General features: G+C 44.1%; 1 protein-coding gene across 1 annotated transcript in view; it reads right to left on the bottom strand.

Annotated features, from left to right (window-relative positions):
* The window catches only part of dmgdh (dimethylglycine dehydrogenase), a 50,428-nt gene extending 29,489 nt beyond the window's left edge, over window positions 1–20,939 (bottom strand). Inside the window, exons 1-6 of the mRNA XM_080743296.1 lie at window positions 20,692–20,939; window positions 17,603–17,771; window positions 12,141–12,239; window positions 10,856–11,020; window positions 9,290–9,494; window positions 72–320 (exon numbers count right to left, since the gene is read on the bottom strand). Of these exons, the coding sequence (XP_080599422.1) occupies window positions 72–320; window positions 9,290–9,494; window positions 10,856–11,020; window positions 12,141–12,239; window positions 17,603–17,771; window positions 20,692–20,810 (1,006 nt within the window). The 5' untranslated portion in view covers window positions 20,811–20,939. The remainder of the gene's footprint in view (window positions 1–71; window positions 321–9,289; window positions 9,495–10,855; window positions 11,021–12,140; window positions 12,240–17,602; window positions 17,772–20,691) is intronic.
* Window positions 20,940–25,653: the final 4,714 nt, after the last annotated feature.

Genomic DNA, 25,653 nt, shown 5'->3' with positions numbered 1-25,653 from the left:
TACGATTATCGTGCATGTTTTTTGTCACGATAAACGATAATATCGCTTATCACCCCATCCCTAGCACTGACCTTTAGGCACTCCGTCGTGGACCCAGGAGTCTTGCAGGACCATCTTCTCCATCTTCTCGTAGGGTCCGAACAGCAGGCCGTCCCTCTCCTGCCTCAGGTAGTAGGAGCCCTCCAGGTCTCTGATCACCGGCAGCTCTGTCTTCAGGGCCTTCACCTCAGGCACCGTGGCCGTCACCACGTACTGGTGGTGCACGGGGATGGTGGGGTGCTCGAAGCCGATCATCTGGCCCAGCTCCCTGGCCCAGAACCCTGCAAACAGACAAACACATAACCCATTCAGAACGGGTAACACTATATTGTGTATCATTATTTTATGCTTTAACTATTGGAAAATAGCAGATATACAAGCTCACAGCGCGGCACCGAGTGCCGCGCTGCGAGCTTGTAGATCTGCTATTTTTGAAAAAAAAAACGTGAAAATTAGAATTTTGACCCGATTCTATAAGGGGCCTTTTCCACCGGCAAAGAAACGGTTCCAGAACCAGTGCCAGTTCAACTTTCTTGGAACCTTGGTTCGTTCTTACGAACCGGCTTGCGTTTCGACCAGATTGAACCATGATTGAACCAGAGGAACCAAGGATTGTGTGGTTCCCGTTCGGAACCAACTTTTACGGTTCGGAACCAATTCCGGTTCTCGGTGGAAAAGCTCACCTCTGGTTCATCTCATAGGCGGGAGAAAGAACCAGAACCGGTTCTTTGCCGGTGGAAAAGGCCCCTGAGTGTCTTTTGAATCCTTCTATGTTTCCATGTCGGCAATCTGGCCAGCCATTGTCAAAGAAAAGGTCCTTTTCACTCAACTGGAGCTCAGTTGGTCTGTTTTTGAGAGACTACTATGTCAGTGGTTCTCAAACCTTTTCATGTGAAGGACCCCCAAAATGATATGTATTTGGCCACGGACCCCTATCTCAAAATATTTAGTTCCAGGGACCTCCCCAGAAGCAAAATTTGAGTTACAAACGTTCGCTTTGAAAATACATATATTCAAAGATTTGCACACATTTTCACGACTTTTAAAAAAAAATAGCAGATCTACAAGCTTGCAGCGCGGCACTCTGTGCCGCTTCTGTGAACTTGTATATCTGCTATTTTTCACTGGTTAAAGCACTCAATAATTCTTGGCCTAAATGGGTTAATCCATTCAGACCTGGAGAACATCTGTGTCATCCGTGAGGAAGAAGCCCAACAAACCCACGGCTAGGCCTTTAGGAGGGCCATTCAAGCCGCAAGCGGAGCCAACAGCACCTGTGTACTGTCTAGGCTGAAACCCACCTACCAGGGTGGGGGACCCCCGCCCACCCCATCAACATGTGAGGTTTCTCCATCCAACAAGACAGTACCTCTGCGGCCCACTGGGGGGCGCTCCAAGGCCCACCAGTTGAGAATGGCTGCATTAGATCAGTGGGCGGGTCTGCGAGCTTGCAAAACACATCATTGTGAGAAGAAAAACAAACTATGTATCCTGGCACTACTGACACAAATATTCCCCCTCAAACACGCGCGTACACACACACACACACACACACACACACACACACACACACACACACACACACACACACACACACACACACACACACACACACACACACACACACACACACACACACACACACACACACACACACACACACACACACACACACACACACACACACACACACACATTGTAGATCTGCCATTTTCAAAATATTTTTACACATTTGAAAAGATTCTGCATAATGAATGACTTTTAGTTTTGGTACTTTAAGTACGTTTTGATATTCAATACTTTTGTACATTTTGGCTGGTAACAGTATTTCTACATTGCAGTATTGATACTTTTACTTTAAGTTTAAAATGTGAGTACTTTCAGGGTGTGTTGACCAGTTCACAGGCTGTACAGTGAATGTCCTCTCTATCATCTTTCTCAAAACAGCCTAGATTACCTTTTATTCCATCATTTTACAAACATTTAGCCTATAAAAGACATGCACCAAAAATATCCAAGTTGAAATTGGCCACCGTGCCTCGAGTCTTATGTCAAATGATAACACGATAATCTATTTTTACCCAGAGGGTTTCAAAAGGACATTGGGCGCCTGAGGTTCAAAATCATGAAGCCAAAAAAAACAACAACGTTGTTCTTCTGTTTGAGGAGAACTGCAGAGCCTTGAATAAAGCAGAGGTTCTCAAACTGTGGCCCGGGAACCCGCGTGGGGTCGTGGGAAGGTGATGGAGGGGTCACACATCTGGTTTTGGAAATTGTTGTAAATGTAAAAATTTTCTTCAACATTTTCAGACCAAGGACCCCTTAGTTGAGAGAGAAATTAAGCAGGGACCCCCACAACCTTTTCATAGATTCCTTATATTTTCATTGTTTGACAGCACAATCATCAGTGTATTTTGGATTCCTGTATTCAATCAATCATATACTTAATAAACTTGACCTTTCACTCTGTACTTAGTCTGCTCTTTTCCCCCTCTACCAAAATAGCAGATCTACAAGCTCACAACGCTGCGAGGCGTTGTAGATCTGCTATTTTCGGCTAAAGTTCTCCGAATATGGACGCTAGGATTCAAGTGGTATATAAAAAAAGGGGGAAAAGGTTTCTATCACACAAAGATTTGGAGGACCCCCTGTAGTAACTCTGAGGACCCCCTAGGGGTCCCGGAAAGTTGAAGACTTGTTGTAAAAAAGTTTTATTTACAACAAGGGTTCATGTTTTAGATTGTAATTAGTGATTTCATGCATACAAGAGGCTATGTCATTTTACACACAATAAGCCCATGCTCGAGATGCACCGCGATCTTTCATAGGCAGATGTGACTTATGGGGGCTTGTAGTGTTACTGTAAATAGTAATAATAAGACATTTATTTATTGTGTGTAAAAACACATATTTAGCGACGTGTTGTGACTCCTATAAAGTGCCATAGTGTCATCATAGTAAATCAGTGTCATACATATTGTGAAGAAACCCTGGAGACTGACATTCAGTAATTGGGTCTCATGATCAAAATAATAACATTATAATGAAACAACAATCTAGAATTGTCTATGGACACATTTATCCCTGCACGGACATATTGACGACCCCTGTGGGAAGCGTTTTGAATCACCAAAACATCCCCCTGCCCTGTCCTGGTATAGGGCAACCCCCCCCCCCCCCCCCCCCCCCCCCTTCCCCCCTGTGTGTGTGCATGTGTGTGTGTGTGTGCCTGGCCTGGCCTGGCCTGAAAACAGCGCCCCTCCCTTAACATGTGTGGTCATAAAAGGTACTACACCACAGGCTACATACAGACAGACCCACCCACCCACAAACAAACAAACATACCTACACACACGGCCACGCTATGGAGACGGTGTGACCACCGCTCAAAAACATCCCCTATGGGTGTGTGGGGTCCTGGTATAAAAACATTGGACAATCCCTGGCATAAACACTTCACTCAGGGGGTGAACTCTCCCCCCACCATTCAGTGAGAAGCCTCTGGGCTCAGGCCAGACAAGGTGAAAGATCCTCTTTGTGCTGCTGGCATTCCAAGACACATGACCTCTGACCTCTTCATGGGCTTCCCAGTGTCTAGGCAGGGATTCTGCACATTTTCAAAGACTCTGAATCCATTAAAATAAACCAACACACATGCACGCACGCACACATGCACGCATGCACACACACGTTTGTATTACTAAACTTGTGAGTACATCAAACTTGTAAGACGGCATGAAAATAGCCAAAATATAATAGCAGATCTACAAGCTCACAACGCGTCACAGTGTGGCACGCTGTGAGCTTGCAGATCTGCATTTTTTGGGGGGAGCGCATGACATTGTATACAATAGGGAAATCCCAACCCAACACACACACACACACACGTACACACGCACACACACACACACACTCCTACAGAAAGGGAATGGAACGTAGAGAGGCCAGCCAGGGACATGATGAGAATGAGGTTCACAGTAGGACAGTGGAGGAGGGGACAACAGGCTATGAATCTAACATGTGTGAGAAGAACTACTCTGATTAGTTTTACTTTTAGTGAAAGGACGCATGTTGGGCCTAAACATAGTAAAAGTAACTCCCATTTTCCCGCTAGTAAATTCCCATTTCACAGATAACGGAATAATGTTGGAGGCTGACTGTGGCCTCTGGAATTGTCACAGAATAGATTTCTTCAGGGAGAATTGTTAGCCGTCTGAATATAATACAATTAAATTAGAATTAAATTAAAATAAGCAATCGCCAAAAATCTGCTTACGTCAGCAGAAGACTGCATATATCAGCCATTCAGCCTTAATTGGTTAATACTTGTAATAATAATTTAAGCATACAAAGTATCTAGTTCGTTACTAACTTCTTCAAATAAAGGTCTTTGCACACTGCTGTGTTTTTTCGGCTGAATATCTGAGCGAATTGTGGAGCATGTAAATATTTATTTTTTTCCTTTTCAATTTTTGCAACTGTCGCCAACTTGGGTCCTTTGCTCTTTCACTCTCTCTCTGTCCTTGGTCTGAAAACGGTTTTGTGGATTTTTTTTTTTTTTTGTACAGTAGTTACTTTCAACCACTGGTAGCACAAGGCCGTGATACAACACGTTGTGAGCTTGTAGATCTGCTATTTTGGGGGGAAGAATTGGGTAATTCTGCAAAATAAAAGTACATTTATGTTTGTAATACATGCCTTTTACTTGAGATTTATAGTAATTATACATTGTGAAGTCTCTACTTTTACTTGAGTAAAACATATCTGAGTTATCTCTTCAGCCACTGCATACAGTGTGTCTTTTGGAGAAGACAGTTTGTTCTCGTGAATTAAAAAAAGAAAGAAAGAAAAAACATCTGGCATGAAAGCGTGCACATATTTTGTGTCCAGATGGGTGTGCATGAGATACTGCGTTAGGATTGGCTGAGACCTGAGCTGTTGGCGTGTTTGTATTGGCTGGGGGGGAGCAACAAGCCACCAGAGTCAACATTACTGCTGGATTCAGCTATTTTACAACCAATCTCCACAACACCAGGGCTGGGGAAACCAAACTGATTCTTAACTTAAAGCAAACACAGCAAGACCACAACGAGTAAAAGTCTCCCTGTATCAAAATGTAACTAGACTGAAAGTACAATGGACCAGGCATCAAAATTACCAGAAGCAAAACTCTTTCATATGAATATGCCGATCTACAAGCTCTTCCACAAACTCGTCGTGATGCAACGCGTTGTCAGCTTGATCCCATTGCAAAAAAAAAACTAAAAGACAAAACAAGTCTATCAGATGAGGTGAAAAGGCCTTTCTAGCGGTACATGTAATGCTCCAGTAACCTGGAACAGAACAGGCTAGGGTTGGTCTGAGGTGAATTCCTGAACTCTGATAGATAAACAGCAGCAGGAAAAAAGGACTTCTTTCCAACCTTATCCTCTCAGAACTGGAATAACCCGGCCAGTCCAACCCACAGGAGCTTCTGTCAACTCACTGAACGCCCTGGCACGGCACGACCAAAGGTCAAACACACAGAATATTCTCACTGAGATGAAAATACAAGGATAGATACACCGGTATTATAGTGCTGGAAGTCAGTGATTCTCAAACATTATTATTTTTATTTCAAGGACCCCCTGACAGTTTACTTTGCGTTAGGCCAATGGTTCTCAACCTGTGGGTCAGGGCCCCTAGGGCAGGGGTTCCCAAACTTTTTTTGTCTCAGGGCACCCCATAAATATTTGTTTTAATCCGAGGCAGCCATACACTAGTAAGACACCTGAGGGTGGAATGTGACCTCAGGGTGACATGCGACCTCGCCCTTTTAATTCTTGACCATCTGGCCAACCACAGCGTTTCTCTGACGATTCTAGTTGTTGTCATTCTGGGGGGAGTTTGTTCATGTTTTTGTGAGGGTATCAACCCTAGGAGACGGGGAGAACATGCAAACTCCACACAGAAAGGCCCTATTGCCAACCCCACCTAGGGTGTGAGCGATAGGGCCTAAACATGGAGATGTGGAGAACACTATATATGGAGATAGTGCAGTCCATCATGTCATATGGGACTACCGTCATAGACAGTAGCCATTGTTAGGCCGGAGTCAATGGCTGTCTGTCTGACCGTCTGTACAGGAAGTGATGTCACATGACATACTTTTTATGCCCATATATGAGTCATTCTGTACCACATCTCCATGTTTAGGCCAAACAGGTTCGCTCCATTTCTCCATGTATGAGGTCCAAATGCCCAACGTCGAGCTTGACAAGGAGGATACCGTACAGTGTACCTCATCCACCCTTTCTTCTCTCTCCTTTTGGTATCTTCATCCTCCTCCTCCTTTTTTTCTTTTTTATTCTTCTCTTTTTTTCACAGCCGCCCCCATATTTACTTTCGAAAATATATATTAAATTCTAAGAACGTTTCGAGTACCAGTTTGATACAAGAGAGAATAAGCGCTACACTTCTGGAATCCTGTGCGTCGACTTAAAGTCGGATCCAGGCCTAATAACTTTATCTAGCCGCCCCTTTGCCACCTCCTTGTTACATTTTCTTTTCTGAGACACATTGTACCTCATCCACCCTTTCTTCTCTCTCCTTTTGGTATCTTTATCCTCCTCCTCCTTTTTTTTCTTTTTTATTCTTCTCTTTTTTTGTCTTTCTTAGTCTTGTGTATCCTTCTCTTTTGGCTACTGTCTATGACGGTAGTCCCATATGACATGATGGGCTGGACTATATCCATATATAGTGTTATCCACATTTCGTGTAGCCGCCCCGTACAGGAAGTGATGTCACAACTCGCTGACATCACACTGACATCACTCCCGTACAGAAGGAAGGTTACGGAAGGAAGGTTACGGAAGGAAGGAAGGAAGGAAGGTCACTCAAGCGACACAGTTTTTCAGGGTATATGCGACCTTCGGTCGCAATTACTAGTAAGGCACCTGAGGGTGGAATGCGACCTCAGGGTGACATGCGACCTCGCCCTAAAGGGGCGAGGTCGCGCCAATTCTTGACTATCTGGCCAACCACAGCGTTTCTCTGACGATTCTAGTTGTTGTCATTCTGGGGGGAGTTTGTTCATGATTTTGTGAGGGTATCAACCCTAGGAGACACGGGGAGAACATGCAAACTCCACACAGAAAGGCCCTATCGCCAACCCCACCTAGGGTGTGAGCGATAGGGCCTAAACATGGAGATGTGGAGAACACTATATATGGAGATAGTCCAGTCCATCATGTCATATGGGACTACCGTCATAGACAGTAGCCATTGCTCGCGGTGCGAGGCCGAAAAGTATGGATTGCAGTGATAATGTTTCATGGATGGGATCAGCGCGTATCTTGGTATAGACACTTCACAACCAGTCAATGAGCTCCATCAGAGCCCTTGTCTGGCAGGGATAACTATTCAAGGCTATCATCATTTCCTCATCCTTGAGACAGTAGGATTTGGACCAGGCTGGGTATATATAGGTCGCTGCAGAACCTCATCCACCCTCTCTTCTCTCTCCTTTTGGTATCTTTATCCTCCTCCTCCTTTTTTTTCTTTTTTATTCTTCTCTTTTTTTTGTCTTTCTTAGTCTTGTGTATCCTTCTCTTTTGGCTACTGTCTATGACGGTAGTCCCATATGACATGATGGACTGGACTATCTCCATATATAGTGTTATCCACATTTCGTGACATTTCCTGACATCCCACTGACATCACTCCCGTACAGAAGGAAGGTTACGGAAGGAAGGAAGGAAGGAAGGAAGGTCACTCAAGCGACACGGTTTTTCAGAGTATATGCGACCTTTGGTCGCAACAATAATTTTAAAAATACTACACCATAAAAACTGGTCAAACAATTGGCAAATTGACAAAATAATTTAAGAAAGAGATAGAAAACAGCTAATCTACAAGCTTGTAGATCTGCTGTTTTCACAATATCTATCTGACAGTGCCGGACCAAGGTCTCTCAGGGCTGTGGCACTACACCAAATCAAAGGGCCCCCTCAACATTAACTGCACAATATACTGTAGGTGCGTTCGTGCACCTGGTGAATGCACGTGCACTGCGCGCACACACCACCGCGAGCACAATCGGTTCCATTGTCAATCCGGCCGTGTCTGTGGAACCAAGCCAAACTAAATGTAATACCTCAACTCCTACAATTCCAAGTGCTTGTCAGGGTGGGGGGTCCCCAGTTGTTTTGGGGAGTCACAGCCTGAAAAAGTTGAGAACCACTACATTAGGCAACTTTCCCCCCCCATTCTGAATCCCCATAGACCTTTTATCATGTCGTGTCATATTAGAACTGTGTTCCAAAAAGAAACCGATCAGGCAACTGAATAAAATGGTTTGACTCAAATGGATATGAAGAATGAACTGATGGCGAGAGAACACTGTTACTGCCAGCAAATTAGTTAAACCTTTCGACTGTATCAAACACGAGTGACAGACTATCGTAAACGATACAGAGACAACTCCCCCGACAATCTATTTTAAGTGTAAAATTAAACCAAATGGAACCTTATATATCTTTAACTCTTGATCTCTAACTCTTTACGCTCTCAAGAGTTAAATTATTGTTAAACATCTGCATTATTACATTTACAAGAAGTCTACGCAATCAGAGAATGTAGAAGAAATATAATTTTGATCAATGTTTTGCCTGTTATCTCTCCTACGGCACCAACATCAATACAGCATGGATGGAATTGTGGACAAAATCCTATCCAATGTTAACAAAATATTGTTTTGGGTCAGAGAGGCTGGATGTCATGAAAAGGTGGTCCATGGCTGAAATGCGTTCAGGCTGAACTGCCCCCAGTCTCCATAGACTTCCATGTATTCCATAGTGCACAGATCATGCACCACGTATGTTCAGTGCACGCTGTTCACAGCTTTCAAACTAAAAGAATCACTTGGAAATGCGTTCAGGCATTCATGAGATAGTAGCCATTATTTTCTTCAAATTTAAACAAACATGGCTGCCATGTTTGAAAGATGGGGTTGGTATGGGGGTCAAACATGAAATGTCGCGATTGCGATCATGCCTAGTAGCTAGAAGGAAGTCTAAAAAATCTAAAACAAAACGGCCCAAAACTCGGGCTTGGCGGCGTCAGACAACGGGAATAACTCGGGAAACTCGTGAGGGGGCAGTCTATGAGTTAATAAGAAATCGGTTTTCTTGAATAGTCTTGAAAACCAGCGCTCTATAGAAATGAAGGGGGTGGAGAATGGGGATTGGGGTGATATCCTGACTGTACTGACCTGTGGCGTTGACAATGCGGTTGGCGCGGATGGTCCCGTGGGGGGTCTGGACGTCCCAGGTGCCCTGAGGGGTGGGCGTGAGGCCCGTGACGGGTGCTGGGTTGTAGATCAGGGCTCCGTACATCCTGGCCCCAGCAGCCAGGGCCATGGTCAGGGAGTAGGGGTCAATGTGACCGTCACCAGGGTTGTACAGACCTGCCAGCACCTGGAGATGATGGACACACAGGCTGCTACAGGGACATCTATTGATTGGTTGATTGACTGATTCATTCCAAAACTGTTACTTTTCCAGAGATTTAACTTCATTCTGCTGATTTAGGTTCAGCCCTATAGTATGCCCTGTACTATAGCTATACTACAAGCTCACAACGTGTTGTGGTGCGACGCGTTGTGAGCTTGTAGATCTGCTATTTTCAAAGGATAAGGATTTTTCTTCTATATATATATATATATATATATATATATATATATATATATATATATATATATATATATTATATATATATATTTTATACATTTGAAAACTTGTGAAATGGGACCTTCCGTATAATGAGTACTTTTACACAGGTACACTCTGAATAACGGACTCTCACTTGTAACAGAGTGTGTCTACATTGCGGTATTGCTATACTCAGACACGCTCCCTTCCTATACAAACCCATTGTAATTACAAACTCTTAACCATGTCAGATTCATCGAAAACACCTGTCTTTGGTGCTGGTGATTCATACTTACTTTCTAATACGTGAGGGGGTTATGTTTGTTTGATTACTTTTTTTTTTTTTTTTTTTTTTTTTCAAAAGAAGATATATAAAATATAAGATAAATATAAAATAAAGAAATCTAAAGTAATTGAAAAACATGGCCCCCTCATGTATTAGATTAAGAACAACATCAGTCACCAGAACCAAGGCCGGGTGTTTTTGATGAATCTGACATGGTTAAAATGTAGTTTGAAGTTACAATGGGTTTGTGTCTTATAAAATGAATATGAAATATCTAAATACTGAATCGCGCAACTTAAAAAAATGTGTCTGGCTGGCTATGGTGTCCACAAAAGCCTGAGTAGACGATAACAATGACTCAAAACGTTTTTTTTAAAAGAGAAATATCCCTTTAAAGTTATACCATGTAACTTTTTTTATAAAACAAATCTTAAAATTGTCCTAACTGTTAAATCTCTAAAGTTTTAGAACAGCCACTCCGTTATTTTCAGCTTCTAAAGCCTTCTCTTTATATGTTTTCTATGATCCTGACCGGGGCCCGGTTTTCGCGGAAAAATTACGTCATCATACACTACCGGCCAATCACAGCGAGGGTTATACACTGCCGGCCAATCACAGCGCATCTTGAAGTGGGGTCGCTATCACAATAGGGCGGCCGTATTTGTAGGCGCCCGTGTGTCTCTATACTCGGGTGAAGGAGTCCGTTTCTCCGGAATGCCTGAACGCACAGGAACCAGGGACCCCTCTAAAGATAGATCTCGGCGAGGTGGAGGTACCCATTCTAAATGGCTTAAAAAAAAAAAACAACAACATGAGTATCTTCTGCCATCAGTGGTCTGACCTTGTCCATGTTGAGCAGAGGGAAGAGCTCCTGGATCTTCTCAGGGGTGATCATCCACTGTGGGGTGGGGTGCCAGTGGGTCCTGGCGGTCTGGTATCTCAGCTCGTCCACTCTGACCGGCGTGGACGCAATGCGGATGCTGCCTGGCTGATGGAAACCCACTGCCTAGGGGGAACACAACACACAATAATAATGAGATGATAGAGACTACATTGGATCCATTGGATTCATTTTTCCATTTCCTGATAAGTGACAGTTTTGCAGATACTATACAAGGTCATACATTCATACATGTAAAAAGCGAGATACCTCATGCGCCACTGCACATTGGAGCAACCTATAAGATGGGAGGGTGGAAGTGTGGAAGGCACGCTGCCACTTAGAATGACTACTGGCCAATCACAGCACAATATTTGGTGGTGTTTCCCTTAAGTTCTGAATGGCCTTCACTGAATGTGTGTGATGGAAATGATTTATGATACATAAATCTATGATTTATGTATGAGGCTCATATGACCATCAAGGTTAAATTCTGTGAACTACTGTCTGAACTTACAGTATAGGTCATTGTTACCCTGAGACCACATTTGGTTGTACTGTAAGTTCTTGCTGGTGGAAAGTTGCCAGGACTCTACGTGTCTCTTTCTTCTTGTTATAATAAGGGAACCAATCAATGAGTCCCACGATCTAACTGTCATATACTGTATTCTTTACATACTGTATGTCTTACCACCGTCTTTAGAAGAGAGAATAGAATGCTGCCACCAGGATGGTAGCTCACTGTTTGTCTTCCTTGTCTGCTCTCTTCAAAATACAACGATTTAAGATTTAGTCCATGGCCGTCTCTGAGTCTTATTTTGGTTTTATGGATGTATTCATATCCATATTATATTTATTTAATCCAACAGTGTGTGCGCCAATACATGCTTCATTTCATAGAAGTATCTTCTGAAGTTCTGTTGTATTCTAATCGCTACACCTCCCCCTTATTTAATAAATATTTTGCAGATCTGCACTGATCTCAGAAATGGCCCCTATGGAATCCTCAAGACTGAAATCAGTCCACAGGACTGAGAACTTTAACCCGTTTTCCAGGTCTTGTCAGAATCTAGGGTGTGTTTGAATAAACCAAAGGCCACTGGGCACACCAGTGTGCTCAGTACCTATATCAGAACGCACCCCGGGTTATGAAAATACGCACACCCCAGAGCTGGAGGAGGCATCTACCTTTCTAGATCCATGTACAGTACAAGGTTTCTTCTGAACAAGAAGTAGAATACTCTACCTGTCCAGTCTCCGCCTCCAGGCTCTCGTAGAGCTTGATGCTGTGGTAATGAACCTTCTTCAGGTTGATTCCTGGGTGGTAGTATGTGGTCAACCCCGCCTGAAAACATTTAAAACATTATTAATGAATGATTCCTGGGTGGTAGTATGTGGTCAACCCAGCCTAGAAACATACACATACAAACATTTAAAACATTATTAATGAATGATTCCTGGGTGGTAGTATGTGATTAACCCAGCCTGGGAAGAATGAAGCATAACGTTAGTTCATGCATAGTCTTGCATGGCCAGACTGTTGCCTCCCACAAATTGAAAATGCTTCCATCATACAGTCTGGAGCAACGGAAGTGTTGTGAAGCCTCCTCCTCCCTACTTCTGTTTCGTTTTTACAATCACGCACATTTATCCTAATATAAGTCTAAATCATCTACGCATACTGTATAGCTTGCTGATTAGCTGAAATTATATTTTAAAAATATACTTTCCTGAAATGGCAGCTTCCGTTACTCAGATTTCCAGAGGTGTAGTTCCAAACTCGAGTCTATATGACATTCTGATATTGTGGAATAGTTGTCTGGCTACGCAAGACTAGTTCATACAGGACACAAGAGTCTCGCCGGCCTCAGCTGTAATCAGCTGTCAGTCAGATCCCTATTCCTATTCCTCATTCACAGATCTGATGGTCATTACGTCACACTGTCATACTCCAATCAGAGCTCACACTCTGTTAGGGAGGTCTCTTTAAATACGGCTCACATTCAATGTAGCTCTGCTTGTCTTGTTGCCTGCTTCAAGCTAATATGTCAATTGCAATTGTACTGCTATTGTATCCCTGGGGACATTTTGCTAGGCTTGTAAAAACGCTCAAAATCACTGGCAAGGGGAGACTAGACAATGTTTTAACTCTGACAGTTTACGAGTTAATAAACAGCCACTCCGTTTTTAGGAGGGTTTCCAGAATTCCCCATCTGATCATTTCTTTCTTTGTGTCATCACCCTCATTGTCACTTGTTACTTGTGCAAGCAGAGCGCTCTTGGTAATGTCTTCATTAGCGGGCGAAGACATTAGGGACATGAGGCCAGCAGCGCACACCTCGTGGCGCGCTCTGCTTGCGCACAAGAAGACCATGCGTGGCCCGCTTGAGCGTGAGACGCAAGTTGGCACCTCGATAGTCTCGCGTGGCCAGACTGTTGCCTCCGCAATTTGGGCAAATGCTCCCGGCATACAGTCTGGCAAACAGAAATAGAAACGATGAGTGCGAGATAAAGCGGATGTGACGCAACCGCTCCCTTGGTGCAGTAGCAATAACTGGAAGTTAGTCCTACTGGAAGCGTTGTTTTCTTTCAATATTTCTGGGGGAGTCATTTCGTCTTTCTCTGGTGTTATTGGTGTTACCCCCATGATGTTTTCAAACGTTTTCTTAAACTATACACCCAAAACAAGAATAGGCCGCTCGAATGACTTTGTCTGTGCTAGTGTGTTTCTGTTATGTTTCCAGTGGGACTACAGTTCAGTGCAGCAGCGGCTACTTCCGATACTCGCCGTTCGGGAGCTGCCGTTCCAGACTCTATATAGCATTCTGAGATTGTGGAATAGTTGTCTGGCTACGCGAGACTAGCACCTTGACAGAGTGCAGTTCTAGTTTAGCCTGCATCCTGTGCCAGTTCTCTCTCCTGATACATATATATATATATATGATACAATTGGTATCCTGACCTGAAAATCCATATTCTGCACCGTTTACTAAGGAGCTGTAGTGGTGTAAATGAACAGACACCCTATATCAGGGGTGCCCAAAATGTAGATCGTGATCTACTTCACCAAGGGTGTGCAGGTAGACCACATGACATGCCTCTAAAAATATATAATTAAAATATATGTCAATATGACATCAAGAAGGAACTGTCAGCTCCCTTCATGGCTTCTAAAGTAGGCAAACCTCCAAAGCAATACTTTGTTCAAGAGTTAGTAGCATTACACAGAACCCCAAAACCTACTGTACCACTTCCACACAGAATGGGATGAAGACATTTTCCCCAGTATTTCCCATTTATTTCCCCCTAAAATGTAACGCCAGTGCCCTCAGCTAAAACATTTTGTATGGGTAGATCATGTTGAGCTAGTCATTTTAAAAGTAGATCTCACATCAAAAAAGTGTGGGCACCCCTGCCCTATATACAGCCTACTATTTCAATATAGAGCTAACAAAACAACATCACTTGCCCTACATTTAAACCTAAATATTTAAATTATTTATATAATTATGTCAGCCTGGGTGACAGTCTGTATTTAGGCTATATTATATGTGCATGTATGTACAGTATATATATGTCAAACCTGTAAATGTACACAACAAAACCTTTATCATAACATCACACTAATACACAACTGTGTGCCTGGCTGGTAGCAGGACAGTATGTTGTCAAACCAGCCTACAAGAACACTAAACAAAACATTGTTATGCTACATCTACAGCAGTTATCTTATGCTATGTAGATTTGCGTTTTTGTTGGCTTGACAAATGTACAGATTGTTATTTAGATAGCGTTGTGTCACTGGGCTCATAGTTTAACTGGGTGTCCTTAAAGTGTCACCGGTACAGAAGGTAAACTAGATAGCATGTTGTTTAGACAGACGCTAGCTTCATTGTTTACCTGCTATCATAGTTACTCTGTAACTATTGATGTTGGACGTTATTTGTTGACTAGAGCAGTGGTTCTCAACATGTGGGGTCCCCAAATTATTAAACAATTCACTCAACAGTAAACAAACCCATCATAAAGTTTAAGTGTATAGAGGGTATCTGCACAAGTGACACTTTAAGGACTTTTTAATACCTCTAAAATGACAAATTATTTGTTTACTGTTGAGTGAGAAAACAATGTTGCACATTAAGTTAATCATCTGGGGACCCCCCAAAATAATTTGGGGCCCGCCCTGGGGGTCCCAGCCCCACAGGTTGAGAACCACCAGCACTGCTTGCGTTGCAGAAAAGGTTAAGTGGGTCAGAGCGTCCTCAAATGGCACGGCAGCTGATGTTATGGAAGCTGTTAACATCTGCTACTCACTGACCCAGTGGCCTAGACCCTCTCCAAGTGTTGTCACATTTCACCAGAGAAACAAGCTGAAAGCTCTACGTAGACTGGCCCGGGATCGGAAGCATTTCAGGGTTTCTGAACCGTTTGGGAGCCGAAACAACCCATGTCATGTTGTAGTCATCCAGGGACATGCTGGGCCCCTGATTCAGCCCGGGAAAAAGAGTTGGAGAGGCCCTCATTGCGCGCTATAGAGAGAGATATCTCTCAATACTTTTGTGCGACGGCCTTGTATGATGAAGCAGGGCTTTGCTTTGCCGTGCTTGGCCGTTCGGGAGTTGTCCCGCTTTTCCCAATGGCCAGCACGTCCCTGTAGTCATCAAAGGACTACACCCGGAAACAGTTTTAACCCAAACTAATTCCCCGTGCTCAAGGGCATAATTTTAGGGCCCTTGATGCGGTGTAGTTTGGCTTATTTTTTTGAAAAGTTTGTTTGGTATATCCATCTTTTAGTCCAACTCGTAGCGACTGGCAAGACATAGGGATTGGGGAAACAAACAGGGGGGATCAAAACAAAGCAACGCGGCTTCTTCTGCCTGTTGTCGGTTTAGGCCACGCCTAGACTGGATCAAATCATGTTTAAAACGAATACCAGGCTTTCTTTTAGTGGAGAGCCTGGTGACGTGAGGTGACGTGAGGTTTCCTGCGCAAGTACTGCATTTTTTTTTACCATTGAGCTAATAGAGCCTGCCTGCTTTCTCTGGGGATAAATAAAATCGTGATCAAACTTGTCAGATCCTGTGTCTACAGTAGGTCAGACATGACCTTTGACGCAATCTAGAAGTCTCAATAGAAGAGCAGGGAGACCAAATACTAGGCCTGTCCCCGACTAGAGATTTCTATCTATACTATAATTTTGCGAATGTGTGAGTGAGTGAGTGAGTGAGTGAGTGAGTGAGTGAGTGAGTGTCTGTCTGTCTGTCTGTCTCAGCGTTTCTCCTCAGTGGCTGGAGCAATTGATCTGAAATCGCATCACCATCAGCATATGAACACACCTGACATAACTGTGAAGCCCGTTTGTCACTTTCACAAATCGTATGCTGTATATTAGCATTTTTATGGTGTATCTATATCTATTTAGCCTACAGTACCTTTTGTGACCACACATGTTAAGGGAGGGGCGCTGTTGTTCAGGCCATGCACAATCACACACAAACCCACACACACACACACACACGGGGGGGGGGGGGGGGGGGGGTGTGTGCAGGCAGGTCTGTAGCCATTAAACAAAACGGGTTTCTTACATTGATGCTCCTACATCATGCAAGCACCAGTTAAAGTTACTTTCCATCCCTCATATACTGTGTGCACAGTGCACATCCCATAACCCACACACTGCACATCATTTTGGAGCTCATATCTTTCAACGGGTAAGGGCTAGTCTATACTATAATTTTGCGAATGTCTGAGTGAGTGAGTGTCTGTCTGTCACAGCGTTTCTCCTCAGTGGCTGGAGCAATTGATCTGAAATCGCATCACCATTAGCATATGAACACACCTGACATAACTGTGAAGCCCGTTTGTCACTTTCACAAATCATATGCTGTATATTAGCATTGTTATGGTGTATCTACTATCTATTCTGCATCTAGCTTGAGGCACATCTATTCTGCATCTAGCATGAGGCAAAATGTTTAACCAGCTCTGTGTGTGTGTGTGTGTGTGTGTGTGTGTGTGTGTGTGTGTGTGTGTGTGTGTGCAGGCAGGCGGGTGTGTGTGCAGGCGGGTGGGCGGGCAGGCGGGCTGGGGGGGGGGGGGGGGACAGTATCTCTGTAGCCATTAAACGAAACGGGTTTCTTACATTGATGCTCCTACAGTACATCATGCAAGCACCAGTTAAAGTTACTTTCCATCCCTCATATACTGTGTGCACAGTGCACATCCCATAACCCACACACTGCACATCATTTTGGAGCTCATATCTTTGAACGGGTAAGGGCTAGTAGAATCTAATTGGCCAACTAATGCCAGCAACTACAGGATGCTTTTTCAGATAAAACATAATTTTTGCATGTTTTGACTGAGAGATGAGATTGGTAGTTGATTGCATAAAATAAAAATGAGAGGATCATTCCATTTGGGCTGTGGGGGGGGGGGGGGGGGGTGCTTCATGTCTGATTGTGGGATGGCTGAGGCGATCACACTGTTATTCCCACTATTTGTTATTATGCAATATTCCGCCCGTTCTTTGGCCCCTAACTAGTCCTTCATACTTTTAGCTACAAACTCCGTTCCAACTCTAAAATCAACAACGTTTGGCCTACTTCGGACATATCAACGTGTCGCCCTGCGACAATATGACTAAAACGAAATCCCAACTTGCTGCCAACATGAGCCCTGGTGGCCAGGGTGGTGTAGTGCACTCACAGCGTGCCAGGTGGATCCGGCGGTGAGCTCAGACTTCTCCAGCAGAACCACGTCCTTCATGCCGGCCTTGGCCATGTGGTAGGCCAGGCTGACCCCCACGCAGCCCCCACCGATGATCACCGTGTCCGCAGTGTCCTTCCAGCGCTTCCCCAGCACCGTGGAGCCATCTCTGGGGGGAGAGAGAGAGAGAGAGAGAGAGAGAGAGAGAGAGAGAGAGAGAGAGGGAGAGACACTGAAAGTGCAATTCATTTTATTTATTTTTATCGTTAACATGTCCTTAGGTCGAACTCCCTTTGGTCCGACCACCTAAACCTAACCTCAGTAAAACTATGCCTAAACCTAACCTCAGTTGACCCAACGGGAGTTCGACCTATGGGGCAGCCCCCATTTTTATCCCACAACTTTGTAACCCATTTTTCACCCAGTGCCAATAGAGGGTATACGGGTGACATCATCATCATACCCGGAAGTTATGCGGGAACGCCTACTGAGTGGCAAAAAACTACTTTCTGGCCTTGACAGCCCATACATCCAAACAGAAAAATCCTGTCTGATTGCATTAAACAACATTAAACAACGTTAAACTCACTTTGCCACTCGATGTGCCACTCAATTTGTTATTCACTTTATGCATGCACCTACGCTCTATTGCCTAAGCCAGTGTTTCTCAAACTTTAACATTTCAAGGTCTCCCCTTAACTTTGACCGTGTACAAACGGAACCAAATGAAGGGTTCATTTGGTTCCATTTGTACACTGTCAAGAGTTACAGACTTGTATGGATCAATTTAGACCCACCTAAGTGGAATCCACTTTGAGAACCACTGGCCGAAGCCGTAATCCTGGGCTCTGCTCTCCCTCTGCCAACCTGGGGATGAGAGCCCTGAACTGAGCTCATGCCTCCTTCAGTGTATGAGGAGTGAGCAGCCGCTTCTTATCGCCTGAGAGGGTGGAGTTTCCCCCGTTAGGACGTAGCGAGTGGAAGGAACATGTTATTCCAATCAGTTCCTTTCCCCTCCATCAGACACCCAGGCTGACCAGGAGGAGGCAGTATAGAAAGCAGGATTACTGCATGTTTTTTTTGTACTACTAAGTGAGGGACACAGGGAGAACATGCAAACTCCACACAGAAAGGCCCCTTTTTCACCAACCCCAACTAGGGTGTGGGCACTGAGTGCACATTTGGTGAAAATACCGAAAATAGTCGATCTCCTAGCTCAAACCGCAACGCGATTTTCGCAACCTGGGGGCATGCATGCAAATCAAAATCATTAAAATCACTAAAACGATAGAAAAAAGCAAATGAAAACATTTTAATACTCATCTTTTCATTTCTCTAATGACTATCTAAAATATGAACCCTGAAAAAAACAAAGTTGTCCTTTAATGCCACACTGAACTAAGCATATTCAAGCCAATAGGGCGCTTGGGTGGCACAGTGGTAAAGCCCTTTCCCACCACCACGGAGGAGGTTGTGGGTGCAAATCCACCGCAGTGCATCGGGCTTTGTCGGGCATCTATATGCGAACACAACTGGCCTGTGTTCGGGGAAATTAAGCTAGGCAGGGAGGATGACATTGGTCGTTGCACATACTCCTACGGGCTGTGGGGGGGGGCCTTTCAGCAGGGAGTGTTGGGTGGGAGGAGCAGTCCTCCCGGTGGGGGCTCCTCACTGGCAGGTGAGTCAGTAGGATACAACAGTATGTCCTCCCGGTGGGGGGGTCCTCACTGACAGGTGAGTCAGTAGGATACAACAGTACGTCCTCCCGGTGGGGGCTCCTCACTGGCAGGTGAGTCAGTAGGATACGACAGTACGTCCTCCCGGTGGGGGCTCCTCACTGGCAGGTGAGTCAGTAGGATACGACAGTACGTCCTCCCGGTGGGGGCTCCTCACTGGCAGGTGAGTCAGTAGGATACGACAGTATGTCCTCCCGGTGGGGGCTCCTCACTGGCAGGTGAGTCAGTAGGATACGACAGTACGTCCTCCCGGTGGGGGCTCCTCACTGGCAGGTGAGTCAGTAGGATACGACAGTACGTCCTCCCGGTGGGGGCTCCTCACTGGCAGGTGAGTCAGTAGGATACGACAGTATGTCCTCCCGGTGGGGGCTCCTCACTGGCAGGTGAGTCAGTAGGATACGACAGTATGTCCTCCTGGTGGGGGCTCCTCACTGGCAGGTGAGTCAGTAGGATACAACAGTACGTCCTCCCGGTGGGGGCTCCTCACTGGCAGGTGAGTCAGTAGGATACAACAGCAGTGACACAGAAATGTGTGTGGGGAGGAATCAAGTGACATAACGACTAAATTGGGGTCACACATGTTTGTATGATGAGCGGGAGACCCCCCCTGTTACTGAACACACACAGCTATAGCTATAGAGTCTACAGCAAATATTACTATCACAACAGAGAGCTTTGACCCTTCAACCAAAAACCTTGACTGCATGATGCGACAGGTTCTCAAAGTGGGGTCCGGGAACCACGGAGGTCCTTGATGGGGCTGCAAGGGGGTCCCCAGCTAAATTGATTGTTATAACATAAAAAAATATGTTTAACCACTTTAATCCTATTATAGCCTCCGTCTGGATATCATTAAATAGCAGATCTACTATGCAATGTGGCTATTAAAAAAAGAAAACAATCTTGAAACATTTTGACGAAATGTCTCTGGCATATTTCCAGATTCAGTCAGTCAGACAGACAGACAGACAGACAGACAGACAGACAGACAGACAGACAGACAGACAGACAGACAGACAGACAGACAGGTGATTACAATAAGATGAATTAAAAATACTTATGCATAGACCTACATCACTTTTAATTCAAAGTGTGCAGAAGCATAACAATTCATTTAGATCAGCATCAGCCTAATTATCAGAGAAGCCAGCGCAGTAAACCAATGAACAACATTGTATAGCCATATGCTTATCATGTAGCTATAGCTCTTCCATGTAAACAACATACATTGCATTTGCATTTAATTTGACTGTCAGGCTATAACAGTCAGATCTGTTGATTCCAACACCAAACCAAGGCAAACCGTGCAGATTGTTGTAACAGACAGTAAAATATCAAGCATGTTAGTCTCACCCATCTGCAGACTGTTTGCTCGCAGCGCACAGGGCGCGCAGAGGAACTCCTGCGACTCCTCTCCGTGCCCGAAGATCTCTGCGTAAATGACCGTTAACCAGGCTCAATATGCGCGACATGATTAATTAAAATAACACAATAACAACTGGTTTAAAAACGAATAAAACAATGCACGCTCTGAGCCTCTCCCAGCCCAAACGCAGCGCTGCACGCCCGCACACACAACTTGACAGTGACACAAACACACGTAACGTAAACTACGCCCACAACTAAACTCGCAAATCAATGAGTAGACAGAAACTTTACCCTGGCTGTCACACGCACGCACGCACACACACACACACACACACACACACACACACACACACACACACACACACACACACACACACACACACACACACACACACACACACACACACACACACACACACACACACACACACACACACACACACACGGAGAAACTTTACCCCGATCCACCCTCTTTTAACCCCGTCACTGCCGACTGTCCAAATATAGGTCAGAGAGTCAAAGTACTCAACCCTGCAGTAACCATGGTCAGACTGTTACTCAACCAACAAGGGAAAAGTAATAAAATAAACATATTATTGGAGTTATAATAGGCTAGGGCCTACTTTAAAATACACACACATATTAAAAAAATATTAAAAAGTGCTTAAAAAATACTTATATATAGTCCTATTCCAAAGTGCAAATGTCAAAGTGCCTTTTATTTTTAATATGAATGCATTACTGAATTTTTCATAGACTTTCGACAGTGAAAATAGCCGATCTGCAAGCCCACAACCTGTTGCAATGCCCCACAGCTTGTAGATCGTCCATTTTTGCTCTGCTATATAGTAGTTCACCCCCAAAATGACTTTTTTTTCCTATTGATTACTCACACCATAGAGACTTGAGTTCAATAATATGTTAATCCAATAATTGGATTACAATAAATGTACCCCCATTGATTCCAGATGGGGGACCCAAAATGCATTTGGGTCCCCATGCGGAATCAATGGGGGTAAATTTACTATAATCACATTTTGTCTTATGAATGTGAATGTATACAAAAACATATTATTGAATGGTGTGAGTAATCAATAGAAACAAAAAAGTCATTTTGGGGGTGAACTACTCCTTTAATTGCTTCATTCCTAAAAATGTAGGCTATTTTTGTAGCCTAGGTTTGGGGTCACGGGGGTCACAGGGGTCATGGGGGTCCCTTCCTTCCTAGAAATGCAGTGGAGTAAAAGTTCTAAAAAGTAGGCGTACACATGCATACTTTCTGGAGGGTAACCAGATCGCTCGCCCAAAAACACGCTCGCCCTCATTTCTTTCTGCTGACCTCAAGCTGACCGCTCGGTGGGGCGGTTTCTTGTATTCTTTTATTTTTATTTTTATATACCGGTATATATCATTTTTATCCTATGATTTTGTAACCCATTTTTTTTCACCCGGTGCCAATTGCCTAAACTGTAATCCTGGGCTTTGCTCTCCCTCTGCCGCGCCCGGGGAGCTCCCCGAACTGAGCTCATGCTCCCTTCAGTGCATGAGGAGTGAGCAGGCCGCTTCTTATCACCTGACAGGAGGGAGTTTCCCCAGTAGGACGTAGCGTGTGGAAGGAACACATTGTTCCAACCAGTTCCTTTCTCCTCCATCAGGTGCCCCGGCTGGCCAGGTGGAGGTATTGTATAGACCAGGATTACTGCATGTTTTTGTGAGGGTATCAACCCTAAGAGACACAGGGAGAACATGCAAACTCCACACAGAAAGCCAAGGCCCTTTTGGGTCGGCTCTTTGTTTTAATGAGGCATGAAGTAAACAGAGTTGGTGTTAAAACAGAGTTGGCGCAACTCTCCAATAGAGGGCTCTGGTGCTACAGTTCCACCAGATAGAAGCCCGAGGCGACTGTGTTTTAGGGGGAGTGTTCTGTTGTTCCTCTTGAGCACATACTCTAGTACTGAATGTACAGTATAGTACATTGTTTCACCACTGAAAATAGGCCACTTCTAAGCTGTAATTATATACAGCCCGGAGACATAATTGCAGTTAAATATGGTAGCTTAATAACTTGGCCACTTAATTATGGTCTGTGTCTTTGATTTGGAGTGAAATGTAGGGAGTGTAAGTTGCTTCATCTTCCATAAATACCATGTGTGTGGTTACATAACACTGAAACCAACCCAGGGTGAACTGTTAGTTTACACGTTGAGTCAAGTCGAGTCCAGTTTATTTCTAGATCACCAAAGTGCTGCACAGCATACAAAACGCAATAGAAGAAACAGCAGTGTTATACAAGTAAAACATTTTACTAAAAATGTACACAACAACATGGATGCATTGTGGCATTTGTTTTAGTAAAAGGCCATGGAAAACAACATGTCTGGCCAGGTAAGGATGCAGCTCTGCCACAGGCAGGGTGTTCCATATCGAAAACAGCCGATCTACAAGCACACGTGCTTGTAGATCGTCTGTTTTCACTAGTTTTTTTTATGTTTTTAAGTGGCCACACCCACAATTCATTAAGTATACCTGTTTTTCAGGTGGGTGGTGACCCAGCTGAAGTAGCTACACCCACGGTGTAACAGTATGATAAAAATGGGAGGAGATGACATTAAAGCGGTGTATTCCATCAGGCCTTTTGACTCAGAGGCTTTCAGGAAGTAACCACAAATACACAGGGAAGACATTCGCATTATAACTGTCTGTCTGTCTGTCTGTCTGTCTGTCTGTCTGTCTGTCTGTCTGTCTGTCTGTACGTACGTACAGTGGTCAGTGTTTATCAGTTCCGGTTTGATCCAGCCTGAACCTGGCGGCAGTACAGTGACACACACACGCGCACACACACACACACACACACACACACACACACACACACACACACACACACACACACACACACACACACACACACACACACACACACACACACACACACACACACACACACACACACACACACACACAACCAGAGGCCTTGAACTACCTTTATCTCAAACACACACAACCTCCCCTGAATGACTGCACCTGCTTTCACTGTGTGTGCGCGTGCGTGCGTGCATGTGTGGGAGAGAGAAAGAACATAGTTTTATGAAGATCATTATTTACCTATTGTGCATTTTTGTTTTGAGATGTTTAACAAAGGAAAGGCAGATGTCTGTCTGTCTGTCTGTCTGTCTGTCTGTCTGTCTGTCTGTCTGTCTGTCTGTCTCTTACGCATAACACCAACTTTCCCAGATGACAATAACTTTCACAGATCCTATCCCCAAACCCTCTGGAATTTCAGAAATGTCATAAATCATATCTTGTAGGAAGTTTGGTCCTTCCTACACATGTAGGCCTAATAGTGGAGTAAAATGTTTGAAAGTGTTTGCCTATATTAATGACATTCCCAAAATTGGGGGAAGCCACATTGAAGGAGGTTAATATTAAAGTAATGGCTGCATACAATGAAACATATGTAGCATTATGTAATTATAACACGTGTTATTCTGTTGAAGATCAGATCAGAATAATCTGCTAAAACAATTCAAAAGTTGGGGACAAATTATGCATAAGATAACTGAATTTGAGGTTCAAATGTGAACACCAGGGGGTGATGCCCCAAATGACTCCCCTGGGGAAATGTATCAATCACCACACAGTCTTATCGTCACTGCCAGGCAGAAACCTCGTATCTCCAATCTTTTTTTTTTTTTTTTTTGTAAATTTGTAAATTAAGGGTGATACACCATGCATTTAAAAAGTATTTATGTCATATTGTTTATGTCCCAAAAACGTTTTTCAAAAGGTTTGAGTCTAATTTTTTTGACATTTTTTTGTTGTTGATTATGACGTCACAATCGGCAGATGACGTCACAATCGGCAGCAAATCTGGATAGCCTGTTTTGAGAACCCGTGGGATACTTTTAACCTTCGCCTTCTCAAAACCAGAGAAAAACACAACGGTCAGAAATGGGACTTTGTGAGGATAGGAGGTGCTAGTGGGACCCCAAAAAAAGGTTTTAAAATAGGAAAAGTGAAATTTCATGGTGTATCACCTTTAAAGCCCTACTTCATCATACAAGTAGTGACAAAATAGCAGATCTACAAGCACACAACACCTCGTGATGTGAGGGCGTTGTGTGCTTGTAGATCAGCTATTTTCTCTAGTTTAAAATATGAACACCAGGGTTGGCACTTGCCATCCGCTGATGACCCAGATGACTCCCCTGCATGGGGAAATGTATCACCCACAGTCTCACAGTCTTATCACTGCAGGCAGAAACCTCGTATCTCCAAGTTTCAAAAATAAATGTGTATGTTTTTTTGTAAGCCCTACTTCATCATACAAATAGTGACAATATAAGGCATTGTGTGCTTGTAGATCGGCTATTTTCACTATTTTAAATCGTTTTGAAAATAATAGAAGATGAAAATGGTGCATTTATATAGCACTTTTATCCAAGGCGCTTTACATTGATTGTGCATTACATTCACCCATTCACACACACATTCATACACCGATGGCGGAGGAAACCATGCAAGGCAACAACCTGCTCACCGGGAGCAACTAGGGGTTCAGAGTCTTGCTCAAGGACCCTTCGACATTAACTCAGAGGGAGCCCGGATTCGAACTGGGAACCCTTTCGGGAACCCTTCGTGCTCTAATAACGGTTTCTCTACCCCTGAGCTATGCCGCCCCATGAAAAAAGGAAGGTTTTGGACATGCAAGGTTTCCACCAGACAATGACAATATGCTATTCATATAAGGTGCTGGGGGTGAAAATTATAATGTAGGGGTGCCTCGGATTTAAACAAATATTTATGGGGTGCCCTGAGACAAAAAGTTTGGGAAGCCCTGGACCCTCACAAAGAAACATGCAGTAACCCTGGTCTCTATACTGCCTCCTCCTGGCCAGTCAGGGCGCCTGATGGAGGGGAAAGGAACTGGTTGCAACATTGTGTTCCTTC

The sequence above is a fragment of the Nannobrachium achirus genome (assembly GCF_963921795.1).
Source record: "Nannobrachium achirus genome assembly, chromosome: 15".
Taxonomy (NCBI): domain Eukaryota; kingdom Metazoa; phylum Chordata; class Actinopteri; order Myctophiformes; family Myctophidae; genus Nannobrachium; species Nannobrachium achirus.
This window is presented reverse-complemented; position numbering and strand designations above follow the sequence as displayed.